Source organism: Terrapene carolina, unplaced genomic scaffold (genome assembly GCF_002925995.2).
Source record: "Terrapene carolina triunguis isolate 2854851 unplaced genomic scaffold, T_m_triunguis-2.0 Scaffold84, whole genome shotgun sequence".
NCBI lineage: Eukaryota > Metazoa > Chordata > Testudines > Emydidae > Terrapene > Terrapene triunguis.
This window is the reverse complement of record NW_020664435.1, coordinates 37,284,956-37,298,284: the sequence shown is the minus strand read 5'-3', so window position 1 is coordinate 37,298,284 and position 13,329 is coordinate 37,284,956. Positions and strand designations below refer to the sequence as shown.

At 38.3% G+C, this 13,329-nt stretch overlaps 1 protein-coding gene across 2 annotated transcripts in view; it reads right to left on the bottom strand.

Annotated features, from left to right (window-relative positions):
• Nucleotides 1-1,130: 1,130 nt before the first annotated feature.
• Nucleotides 1,131-13,329, bottom strand: part of LOC112102202 (macrophage mannose receptor 1-like) — a 52,025-nt gene continuing 39,826 nt past the window's right edge. The window contains exons 24-30 of one of the 2 annotated variants that reach the window (XM_026649473.2): nt 12,467-12,696; nt 11,369-11,534; nt 7,071-7,223; nt 6,022-6,138; nt 4,426-4,593; nt 3,209-3,250; nt 1,131-2,149 (exon numbers count right to left, since the gene is read on the bottom strand). In XM_026649473.2, coding sequence (XP_026505258.1) covers nt 1,935-2,149; nt 3,209-3,250; nt 4,426-4,593; nt 6,022-6,138; nt 7,071-7,223; nt 11,369-11,534; nt 12,467-12,696 — 1,091 coding nt within the window. In that variant the 3' untranslated portion in view covers nt 1,131-1,934. Of the gene's footprint in view, nt 2,150-3,208; nt 3,251-4,425; nt 4,594-6,021; nt 6,139-7,070; nt 7,225-11,368; nt 11,535-12,466; nt 12,697-13,329 lie in introns of those variants that run through there. The other variant, XM_026649474.1, reaches the window with a different exon arrangement.

Sequence of the window (13,329 nt, the reverse complement as noted above, 5' to 3'; positions counted from 1 at the left end):
TTTGTATATAAGGGGAGCCTACCAAAATGGGCTTTGCAAAGTATGCAGAATTAGGTAAGTTATGCAAACAGATTCTTTTATTTCACTATATTTTTCTCTCTATTTTTAATAAATCTTGTTTTTACCAGTAATATGATTCATGAATTATTGGCTGGACAGTTTCATGCAGAAAGTACCAGACTAGAGCAAAATCCTTCATCCTCTGGTGTCTTATGGAGTCTATAAATCCTTCAACACTGTAGTATTTGAATCCTAACCTCCCACTCAGCTTCAGTCAAAAGGGCATAGACACATGTCCTCTCCACTAAGGCGCAAAGGACTGCAGTGGCTAAACACAGGGAAGAAACCAAAAGATCAAGAAGGAAACGTATGTATCACTCTGTTATCTGGGCGATATTAATAAAGCTCTTTCCACCCTAAGTTCCCTCCAGCTACCAACCAATAAAGACGCCAAATTAAAATTACCACTATTTAGTAAAAGCCAAATAAAGGTGTATCTGGCACCATACCTGAAGAGTGACCAGATGTGAGCTCAGAGGAACTGCAGAGTAAAGGAGTACCGGAGCAAAGGACTGTCTGTCAAAGTTGTCTTGTCACTTATCCCTGGGGACAAAGCAAGTATTCTTACTAATCATAATATCCATAAAGTGGCATAAGAGAAAACCCGTCCCCTATCACAGATATATTTTGATGAGCACCTGCTTCCCATATAGTTCCTGCTTCAGATGAGCGTTCTCATTTGCCAGTTTTTCTCTTTAGGCCCCTTGATGCTGAGCTCCCCTCCTGTTACTTAGAGAAAGGCCATTCTACAACTTGTCATAGAGAACAGAAGTCCTAGAATTTACAGAAAGATAAAATAAGCCAAGAATAGGCCCATTACAGCAAAATGCTGGTAGGCCATACTGGCCCATATCATCTCAAGCCAAGCATTGCTATAGCATCCAATTGACTGGAAAGTCATGGAGGGGCCTATACTGAAATACACAAACAAGTCAACTTGAAACAAAAATGGAAACACTCTAGTTACAAATTATTTGTGAATCCTTTTTATTTCTCTAGTTTAGAAACCAGTATGCTGCACCAGGCCAAAGCCACAAACAAAAACATCACTAGATCATATAAAAGTGGCATCTCATCATCCTAAATTCCTCATTCCCAAGTATGATTGTCTAATGGACAGATCATTTTCTTAATGATTTTTATTGTTAATTTGAAGTTGATAGGAAAATGTTCATATTCACAGACTATTATAGAAATGCAAAGTTATAGAAAATTACAGTCTCATTTCAAAGAACACGAGTTGAAGGCATGAATGAAGGAACATTTACATTTGGCTTCCACCCATTTATTTATATATTGATGGGGCGAATTATTTTAATTCACATGGCTGAAGTTTGATATGATTTTATAATTTGATTTCTGTAAATCTTAAGTTGTAAATCAGATTTATGAAATATTTCAGTCTTTGCACATTACAGATAATGCTGAACTAAAAGAGTGGGGGGAAATTAACATAAAGGCAGAGCTACTGTATTCCTTCTCTCTAGAGATGTAGATATGGATATCCCAATGTTACCCTAACAGAAACAACTGCACAGGGCAAAATCCTGACCCCAATTAAATCAATGGGAGTTTTATCATTGACTTCAATGGGGTCATGATTTCATTCATTTTTATGCATTTGTCCACTTGATAAATAGCTCATACTGTGTTTTACTGGACACTGAAATTTGTAGATCTAGAAAATTTACAAGACTATAAAAGGAATAATCATGTCTACCAGTATATTTTATTTATGTTATGTATACATATATGCAGAGATTGTGAAACAGACTACTATTTGGTAAGAGAAAGCAATGTTGGCCTAAGATTTCACTTATTCCAATTGCATAATTTTATTAATATTAGATATATTATTCAATCATTTTATCTCACTAGGCAACAGCATGCTCATCTTGCTCCTGGTTATCGACAGATTCTTTCGTATCACTCATTCGAGTTACAATAGGTAAGAAGTTGTCTTGTTTTTTTCTCTTGACATAGAAAAAGGCTGCACATCCAGATCCTGATAGAATCAGAATGACCAGAATAATTACAAGCCAAGTGATGTTGGTGGGTGATCCAGAAACCTCTTCATCCTTTTTCTCTCCTGTAAATAAACACAAGGCAATTGTTAGACACCAGAATGATATGAGAGATTCCAGGAATATGGGAGTGAAAGGTGATATTGCTAATCACAATTTTAAAAAGCAAGATATGCACATATGTTCTCAGTTCCTGGAGATATTTTGCTAACAGAAGTGAAGGAGGAAATATAATAAGTTATACAATATAATATTGTGACAGACCCAGACCAGTGGGGTACAGGAGTCTGGTAGAGGGCAAATATACTGGTCACTGGATGAGTAGTTTTCTGTTCCCTGAGTGACCAGAGAAGGGGCTGCTCTAGAGTAATCAGGAACCTGTTAGAACCAGTTCAGGCAGGCAGGCTAATTAGGACACCTGGAGCCAATTAAGAAGAAGCTGCTAGAATCAATTAAGGCAGGCTAATCAGGGCACCTGAGTTTTAAAAGGAGCTCACTTCAGTTTGTGGTGTGAGTGTGAGGAGCTGGGAGTAAGAGACGCAAGGAGCTGAGAGTGAGAGGGTGTGCTGCTGGAGGACTGAGGAGCACAAGCGTTATCAGACACCAGGAGGAAGGTCCTGTGGTGAGAATAAGGAAGGTGTTTGGAGGAGGCCATGGGGAAGTAGCCCAGGGAGTTGTAGCTGTCATGCAGCTGTTACAGGAGGCACTATAGACAGCTGCAGTCCACAGGGCCCTGGGCTGGAACCCAGAGTAGAGGGCGGGCCCGGGTTCCCCCCAAACCTCCCAATTGACCTGGACTGTGGGTTCTTCCAGAGGGGAAGGTCTCTGGGCTGTTCCCCAACACACATGGTGAATCTCTGAGGCAAGAAAATCCACCAATAAGCGCAGGACCCACCAAGATAGAGGAGGAGCTTTGTCACAATATATATATATAGTTATATAATATAATAATTAAAAATGAAAGCCAATTTTCTGTATTTAGATACAAATAATGCATATGGTTTTATTATTTTGAAATGCTATTAGTAATAATTATCTGATCCAGAAACTTACTCTAAATAATTATTATGCTTTTACTCTATTTAGGTTTCTCCTTACTTTAATTAAAAAGAAAATAATCATACCTTTCCTCTCTGGTGGCTTCTCAGTCAATCCTGTTTTAATACCTTTCAAAAAGAAATAAAGCAAAACATTTATTCCAGATGCACTCACATGGATGGTCTTGATGGTGCCATCCCATAAGCATGAAAATCTGTGGCTTCCACGTACTCTGCTTTTGGTGCTGTTGAACTCCCTTAAGAGATGGAGCTAAGAATGTGTGAAGCTCAGAACGCTTGGCATTCTAATTCTGGTAAGTATCAGACTCTCTTCAGCTGAGATATGGGCAGGAAATCAGGATCTTGCATGATTTCCAATACTTCCTACTTCAGACTCTAGTACAGGAAAGCATCTTAGCACGTTCTTATCTTTAAGTATCTCTCTATGGGACTTGAACACATGCTTAAGTGCTTTCTAAAATAGGAGGCTTGCCGGAATGGATGCCTCAATTGGCTTAGAAATACCACAGGAGTATCTTTGCTCACAATACTAGGGTATTTCTGTTTCCTAACAGCACCAGGTAGTGCAAAGGTGCACAGAAATATAAAAATGTGAAGTTAACCACACTTTTCTAATTTCATGTTCTGAAGGAAGGTTCTAGTTGGTCTTCTCTTATATAATTTGAACTGGTTCAATCATCCCTAGTATTTCCCCCAAAACTATTTTAATACCAAAGAAGTGCAAATGTTTTAATAAACGTTATTTATCAATGACCTTACAGTACAGGAGTTGTGGAATGCTACAAGATTGGCATGGGCGTGAATCACAATTCTGTACTCTATCAGCATGGTAGGATGATGGTGAATAAGGGAAATCCAATTCTAGCATAAATTACAGGGATACTTTTCATTAAAGGGAGACTGTCCATCACAACAATCATTTTTATATATATATATTTAAGATGAGTGAAACCAAACTTGTTACTTGTTACTTCTAAACCCAGGTGTGTATGGTATCTTTGGTGAAATCCTGACCTCATTGAAGTCGATGGGAGTTTTGTGTTTAACATGGATAAAATTTGGCCTTTAATGAAGTATAAGTGATCTTTGACTTCACCCTCAATGTGTATGGTTTTATATATTTTTATATAAATAAATACACACACAATATCTGTAATACGTATATATCTTGACTATAGCAGAGCTTGTGCTCTGCTATAATACTCTCCAGCATGTATTTTAATGTATACACCCATTATACACATTATTAACCATAACCCCAATATATTGCAAATATCACTTACTTTCTGATTTTTTACAAATATATCCTCTTTTGTAAGAACATTGAGCATCATTCCAGTACCCAGATGATGCGTACATTTCGACACACTTCTCATTACCATAACTTGAAGGCTCTTCCTCATTCCAGTTGACAAAATCCACTGCAGTGTTGTCTCTCCATAACCACTGACCTAATGTTAAAAGGAAATACATGGTCAACTGTTTAGACTGAAAGAACATGTTGAAAGGCTTAGAAGTATTTAAAATACCAGAATAGAAGTATCAACACATCGAGCCCCAGAGTTTGTAAAGGACTCCTCCATTTGTCAGCCACCAGATGATATTTTAAGCTTTCATTTAATCACCAAGACTATCACTACTGGATCAAATGTACTAGTAAGTAGCCTTTCTCCTTCTCTGGTCTGCATCAAAATTGAGTAATTTTACTTACAGTTTTTGGTTTCAGGGAAATGTGTCTTACAGGACAGATCAGATCATAGTTGAATGTTGTACTGGATAATATCTTAACTACCAACTCATGTCTAAGAAAGCTACAGTGATTAGGAATTGCCAAACAGAGCACATAATTATTTTCAATTTTAAGTATGAAGAAAAACTGTGATATGTGTATGCAATAATTGTTGGCAAAATTTGTCTGTGTTTCTTACATACTCAGCATTTATCTTGTCTATCTCCCTTCCATATTTTCAGTGTGCTATTTATCTTTCTGACGTCATCCCCCCCAAATCTTGTTTTCCTCACAAGCAGATCTAAATTCCTATTGGTTATTACAGATTAATGAGTCATTCAAAAAATGCCCATCTTCTAAGTAAGGCTGGCACTTTAATCTAGACCTGGATTGTTGCCAATAGGAAAATCTTAAAATGAGCAGAAATTTTATTTACAAAAAGCACAGTACAGGGTTAAAACTTTAATACCGAACTCAAATATAACAGGAGTACTTGTGGCACCTTATGCTCAAATAAATTTGTTAGTCTCTAAGCTTTCGTGGGCTACAGCCCACTTCATCGGATGCATAGAATGGAACATATAGTAAGGAGATATATAAACACATACAGAGAACATGAAAAGATGGGAGTTGCCCTACTAACTCTAAGAGGCTAATTAATTAAGAGAAAAAACTTTTGTAGTGATAATCAAGATAGCCCATTACAGACAGTTTGACAAGAAGGTGTGAGGATACTTAACATGGGGAAATAGATTCAATGTGTGTAATGGCTCAGCCATTCCCAGACTCTATTCAAACCTAAATTGATGGTATCTTGCTTGCATATTAATTCAAGTTCAGCAGTTTCTCGTTGGAGTCTGTTTTTGAAGCTTTTTTGTTGCAAAATTGCAACCTTTAAGTCTGTAACTGAGTGACCAGAGAGGTTGAAATGTTCTCCTACTGGTTTTTGAATGTTATGATGTCATCTAATAAACATCTAATAAACACTCTAGTTACAGTGCTGTATACACATAAATAATTAAAACACATACTACAAAATGTGTAATATTGCCTCTTAATATCTGTTTTATATGTTATAACTTCCTAAGATATGAAATATGACACCATAATGGTCTATTTATATTATTGACTACTGAAAGTAAGAAATTACCATTCACATTTTTGCTCATTCCTATCCAAAAGCTTGTTGTTTTACTTTCAAGTGGCTTTATCCTATGTGATAGAAAGCTGGATTCAGCATGGTCTTCTATAGAAGCCAAAGTAGCGTCTGAAAAAAAGCATTAACAAGACATAACTGAAAAAAAATCTGCCTTTTGGGAGAAAAGCTTATTTTCTAAGTTTTATGAACAATTGAAAGCAATTAATTCTTGAGGCTGTGTCATATCACTGATTTTTGCACAAAACCTCCACTGCAGCGAATGGAAGTTCTGCATGTGGTACAATGGCACAATATAGCTCTTCTTGAATTTTGCTTGTTAGTGTAAAATTACCCTTTTCCTTGTGACAAAATCACATATTTGTGTAAATCATTCTAGTGGTTTATTTTTAACACACTTGCACAGTAAAATGCCTATGTATATTGCATTTTTGCTATTTGCTGAACACTGTTATTGCTTCCCAGCGACTATATGCAGTGCTACTGAAAATCTTTGTACCCACTCTTCAGATTAAATTGTTATTAAACATTCAGAAATATAGTGTCTGATATTTAATCTGTTATAAAATCTGGCTAGAAGTCAGAAATATATTGGAACAATTAAGGAAACACGGGTGGGTTAGGGATTACCATCTAGGCAGAGTCTCTGCGAGTTATTATCCTTGAGCAGTTCTCCCAGACTTACCCATAGAGATGAGGGTTAGAGTGCTTTTCTTCCTTCCTCCCTCCCCCAGCTTCCCTTCTCTGCCACTAGCAGATGCTCACCAGCTTGGGAGGAGGTGCCCAAAACTGAGAGTCTTCCACCTGATCTGGGTGACTTAACAACTCTGAAATTTCTAATGCGTGAAAACTAGACAGTGAAACTAATCAATCTAGTTTTGTTGTCCAAGTTATGTGAAATCTATATAATAAATAAAAAGCATTAACACTGAAAAAGTCAATTTGTTTTTTTAATGATCTAAAGTTTGATTACTATTTTTTGAATATTATTTTACATGTGTCTTAAGTCTTCACTCTTTTAAAAAAAAAAAAATGACACTCACCTAATCGAGTGCATTGTCGGGAAGCCTGGGCCCAGTTTTTTGTATACGAGGACTCGATGTAGTAGCAATGACTGCGGAAATGAACCCAAGATCTGTGTTCCTCTGATTCAGGGCATCTTCCAAAGAGTTGTGGAGAATCAGTAGGGGCCATAACTGTTAAGAATAGAAAATTTCTTACCAATTATTTCCTTTCTTCTGGCAGTATCTCCCACAATTCTGGACATCTGGGCTGCTCTCCTCTCTGCAGCTCACAGAGACGGATCAGTGTTTTGGTGCCTTTATTGTCTGACCATACCCCCTTTGTTGCTGCTTGCTGCCCAATGAGTTATTCCCGAGCTGTAAAACTTGCACAACAGCATTATTAACAAATATTCTAGAAGTAACAAAATAACTACATTGGACCAAGGAAGATGGTCTAACCACTTTATATGACCCTGACTCATGAGCTACCCAGAGTGGGTAGAATCGTGGGAAACACTGCTAGCAGAAAGGAAATTATCAGTAAGCGCCATTATGCAGCCTAGTGTCTCCCACAATTCTGGATGTCTGGAAAGTAGTGAGCAGTGAAATTTTGGTAGGAAAGAAATACCCCCTTTTTGTAAGCTTGCTCAAAGTTCTGTATTACTTTAGGGCTACCACCTGCAGCACCTTCCTGACGAAGGAGGCCTTTGCAGAAGTCGGAGGGTCCACCATGCAGTACATAATAAAGGTATTCACAGTAGACCAAATGGCCGCTTTTCAAATTTCCGAAGTGGACGCACTTGCTTGTTCCGTCCATGCTATGGATCTTCTGGAGTGCGGCTTGATCCCTTCTCGGACAGGGACCTCCAATGATTTGTAGGCTTCCACAATACATAGGTCAAGCCACCTAATTATGGAGGACTTGGAAGCTTTGAGTCTCTGGCATATTGGGTGGAAAGACATAAATAGGGACCCAAATCTTCTCATGGATTCTGTATGCTTGAGATTTTCAACACTCTTCGGACATCTCTGGTGTGACACATTTTCCATTGGATGTTGTCGTTTTGGACAGAACAAAGGAAGCACAACCTCTTGAAGTATGGAAGGAGGAATTTACCTTGGGAAGAAAGGATTTTGATGTCCTGCGCATCAGCTTTTCCTTGTGGAACATGCAGTACGGCTCTGGTATAGATAAGGCTGTCAGCCCCAAACCTTGTCTGGCACATATGACAGATACTAAAAAACAAGTTTTAATGGATAAATAAAAGGCTGACATTGAAGTAAGAGGCTCAGAGAGATGGCTTGTCAGAGCCCTCAACACTGGTAGAAGATTTCATTTTGGGAAGAGTGGATTGACTGTCAGTCTGGCTAATTAGACTGGAGGAATCCAGCTACCTCTGGATTGTCTGACAAGGAGCCAAAGAATCCTGTGAATAGCATGCTACTAAGAGCAGACAATAGTGCTGGGATGAATGTACAATGGTGCTGGGCTGAAGGTCTCTGTCTATGCGTTCTTAGAAAGTCAAGAATGGTTGGAATTCCTGGATTTCTGGGATACACCTTGTGCTCTTGGAACCAATTGTTGAATCTGGCTCAGACAGAGTGTTTTTGTGTTGATACTCTCCTAGATGAAAGCAATGTCTTAAAACTGGAGGACAGAATGGGGCCTTCTAGTACTTCCCTCTCAATAGCCAGGCTGTTAGCTGAAGCCGTTTCAGGTCCAGATGAAGAAGAGGACCTTGCAAGAGGATGTCTGGTCTCCATTGAAGCTGGAATGGGGGTCCAGTGTCAGCTCTATCAGGTTTGAGAACCAAGGTTTCCTTGGTCAGTGAGGAGTTATCAGTATTACCATTGCCTGTTCTCATTGTATTTTCTGGACCATGGTCCCCAATAGTGGCACGGGTGAAAATGCACTAAGTAGGCCCTGCAGCCAACTGTGCAATAAAGTATCTGTCTCCATGGATCTGGGATCTGCCTCTCTTGTGAAGTATTTTGGCCTCTTTTTGTTAATACTATTTGAGAACAGATTGTTTGAAGGGAGGCCGAACATCTGAACAATGAGATTGCCTGAATCAGGTTTTCAACACTTGGAGGTGTTGACCCTGCACCTTTTGACGTGAATCACTGAGGGAAAGGAGGAACTGTTCTGCCCACATTATTATTTCCATTGCTTTCGTTTGTAGTGCCAGACTCCTTGTTTCCCCCTTGGTTGTTTAAATATGTGACTGTAGTCACAACATGGTTCCTCCTTAGGGTGGGCTGGAATCTTTGAAGAGCTAGCTTCACCACTCTCAGCTCTAGGAGGTTCATTCTGTGAGCCTTTTCTTCCTGGTTCCATATGCCCTAGGCTGTTTGGATTTCCAAGGGAGCTTGCTAGTCCTTGAGGCTGGCATTGGTTGTGAAAACTAAAAGATCTGGAAGGCAGATGGGCATGCCTTTGTGGACAATGTAATGGGCTGACCACCACTGTAAAGTGTTGAACACCTGATCAGGATGTTGTCCAGGAAGGGATACAGGTGAGTTCCCTATGACCTGACTCTGGTTGTTATCATCACCACCATTTTCATCCACTTCTTCAGCCTTTGGAGGTTGAGAATGGCTCTGATACCCCGCCCCCCCATGAGTTTCTGTATAATGAAGAAGACGATGGAGTAGAACCCAGAGAATCTTTCTTCTGAGAAAACACTTTTTATCACTCCCATATCCAGACGATGAGATTTTTATTCTGGATCAGATTGTGTTTTAAAGGATTTCTGGAGATGATGGCATGTGGGAGTATTAGCTTGTGGGAGTATCCCTGGCTCACTATTTACCTGGCTGTGGTCAATGAAAATCATTCCTCTCTGAAGTAGGAAATCCTGTCCCCTAGCTTCAGCTCTGGGTGGAGGCCTACGCAATCTCTGTCATTCAGTGGATTGGGGTGGGGGCTGAGATCCCTCTGAACTTCCCCCCCAGACCTTAATTCCAGTATTTTCTGTAGGGGAATCTTTTGTTTCCTGGTACATCTGTGAGAATGAGGAGCAAAAGGAGTGCTTCTATCTGAACTGCAGAGAGAGAAAAGCAGCCCAGACGTACAAAATTGTGGGAGATGCTGGACCACAGAAACTATATTACTTTTATGAATGGTCTGACAAGATTTTGTGAAACCACAACCAACCTGGCGTTTCCATTATATACTAATGACACAAAACTAAACCATCTATCCCAACTTCCCGAACTTTATTAGGGAGATTGTAATTATTTTTTTAGATGAAGTTTAAAATCCTGAAATCACAATAAAACTTACTTATCTAAATGAATGGGTTTTCCTATGGCAAGGGGTAATTGGGCCCATATTATTTATTTTATTTTTATTATTATTATTTTATTTTGCAGAGTGATTAAATGGGCCACGTAGATTAAGGAGTGAATGTTTAGATAGATGATAAAAATAACTAGAAAAGGTATACATTGTTTTTTGTTCTTCAAGGGTTTTTGATTTGGGGTATTTTTATTTATTTATTTTTTGGTGGGGGGAGAGGGTATGGGGATTTAAAAAAAAAAACTATGTGGGGAAAACTCATTTTATAATTTTTTTTCCACTGGAAAAAATGATCTTCTCTCACTTAAAATGAAAATTAAAAAGTGCAAAGGAAGTCTTACTGTTAAAAATGAAAACTTTTCATAACAAGACTTTAAAGTAAAAGCGTTATTCTCTCTCACCTTTTTAACTTTTCCTCTGACCTATTCAGTGGGGGAAACAGTAAAAAGCTGAGAGAAGGTGGGAATTTCCACACAATTTTACAATGAAAACTTTCAAATATGCCAAAAAATTCCTTTCCCCCCCCAAAATTTTACTTTAATTTTTTTTGAAAAACCAAACATTTAGTTGTGTTTAAAAAAAAAAAAAGCCAAAAAAATAAACATAACTATTAATATTGTCCCTCACTGCAAAGCACTATGGTTTTATTTATGTCCAGGAACTCATACAATAAAACATTTAATCAATGAAAAAAAACTTTGTTTATTTTGAAGAAATGCTTGCATTCGCTTGCAGTTCGAGGTCATGCAGAGTATTCTTCTCCATCACCCTTGTCAGATGCTTAAATAGCCTATGTGTAGAGTATGATGATTGCTCAGGTCCAAAGGAACTGAAAAGTGACCTTAAGAGTAAACTTCTGGGAAGAATTTTGAGTTTAGAACTTGATAGCCTCTAAAGCTTGTATTATGGTTTAGGATTGGGTTCTTTCAAGAAAGGAAGACAAGTATCTTTTCCGAATGCTTATAATACAACTTGTCAGTGAACTTAAATGAATTTCCAAGCTCCCCAATGTAAATTGTTAAATTTTATTGCTTACCATCAGACTGTTTACAGACAGAGAAGTATTTTTGATCACAAGATGCTGTCTTCCAGGTTCCATCAAGGTCTAGATAGATGCAAGCTACAGTCTGCTTTGGTTCCTCACTGGCCCACTTAGAATACCCCATTCTCCATTTATCGATCCATTTGTAATTGCCATTGGTCTGGAAGCAAAATCAATTCAAGGGTGGCTTTTAGCATAATTATAGCATTCTATAGTATTAAAGTAGTTTAGTATCTATATATAATTTAAAATTTGAAGTGTACTAGTGAGCACCTCTTGTCAGCAGCACAGGAATAATAAATTTACAATATGACATTATTAATCTTATTATTTATATAGGACCTACATGACTATGGCACTGTACAAGGGGGGAAGTGTGCTGAACAGATATGTTAGAATAATAAAGTAGGTTATAAAAGAATAAAAACAGAGTAGGTTGCAGCCCTTATAGCTGAAATTCTTTAGGAAGCTGATAAGTTGTAAATTGTATATTTAAGAAACAATCCAAAAGATTCTACATTGGGAATTTTTTTTAAGTAGCCATTAGGGAACCTTAGATGTGGTGTCATTGCAGAGCTACCCACTGGGATAAACAAATACACAACAGAGAAGGAAGGGTTTAAACCACTATTTGCTAAGTTTAAGAACTGGTATAAAGAAAAATGACCTCTTCTACCTGCTGCTGGTCTTCAGCCCCTACCTCCAATTCTGTGGGTCTTCCTTTTCCACACTCTGCTTCTTTACCTACCAAGTCTTTCAAGGGCTGCCCTCACTCACTGCTTCGCTGCTCAGCTCTTCTCTGTTTCCCCCTTTTCCCATTACTATGTCTTTATGTCTTTCCACCACACCTTGTACCCATAGCTGCCTGTTGCTTGTCTCGTCCACGTTTCCTGTAGCCTCCCTCATCTTCATGTCTTGCTGGTCTCACCCTTGCATTCTGACAGGATTTCATAGAGGTTTCAGATGCTCAGTGTGAGACCATAATGGGTGCAGCTAAAACAGTCTTGTGACAATAGATGCTCCTACCATTTAAAACGGGAATACGAGTTCTAATATTACCTGGAGAAGCAGCAACATATTTGTTGTTCTTACCACATTGCTGTTAAGACCAATCCATACAGGCTCCCCATACTCTAACACCTGGAGCCACAGAAATGATTGGCTATAGGGATCTAAAATACTGGCAAGTTCTGAGGATTTCTCCTGGCAGTTTTTTTGTGCCTCTTCCCACTTCATTTTGGAACGGATGACTAAATAGCTACTATCACCACAACGGGTAAAGTCAGAGGCTGGAATTGTTGGGGAATGAGACAGTTTAGGGTCTGTAGCACAAAAACAAAACAAAACATGCAAAGATAAACTTTGGGTGCATAGATTTATCTTGTACCAGTGAACAACAAGCATCTGCAGTCTTCAGAATGTAACATTAATTAGCATTAATTATTAATGAAAAATCTTCCTCACTAAACGTTCATGAGAAATTGATATTTTCAAAACAGCAGTGAACACTTCTGACTGAAAACTGCATTTTCAGGTTGGGGAGGGTGGCATGGTGAGCAAAGTGGAGTAATGTAGTAGTGGTTTACATCTACAATTTTGAATTCATACCTGGGTAGGCCAAAAGTGAGAGTGAGTTTGGTACCATTTCCCTAATCCAATACAGATCCACAACTAAATTAGATATAATTAGATTTTGCTGCTCAAGAGAAGATCAGGACTAGTAGGACTGTTATAGACCCACCATGAGGTATACTCCAGTTGCTATGGAACTTTACATAACATTGGCACAGACCATGCCTAGATCAAACAAGTGCCACTGCATTACACCCTCAGCATTAGCAATAACATGCCCACGTGGTAAAACAAAAAAAGAAAAGTAGTATTCCAATTCTTAGTTGCTTTCACTATCATTTAGATTTTTTTTTTTTTTTTTTTTTTTTTTTTTTTTTTTTTTT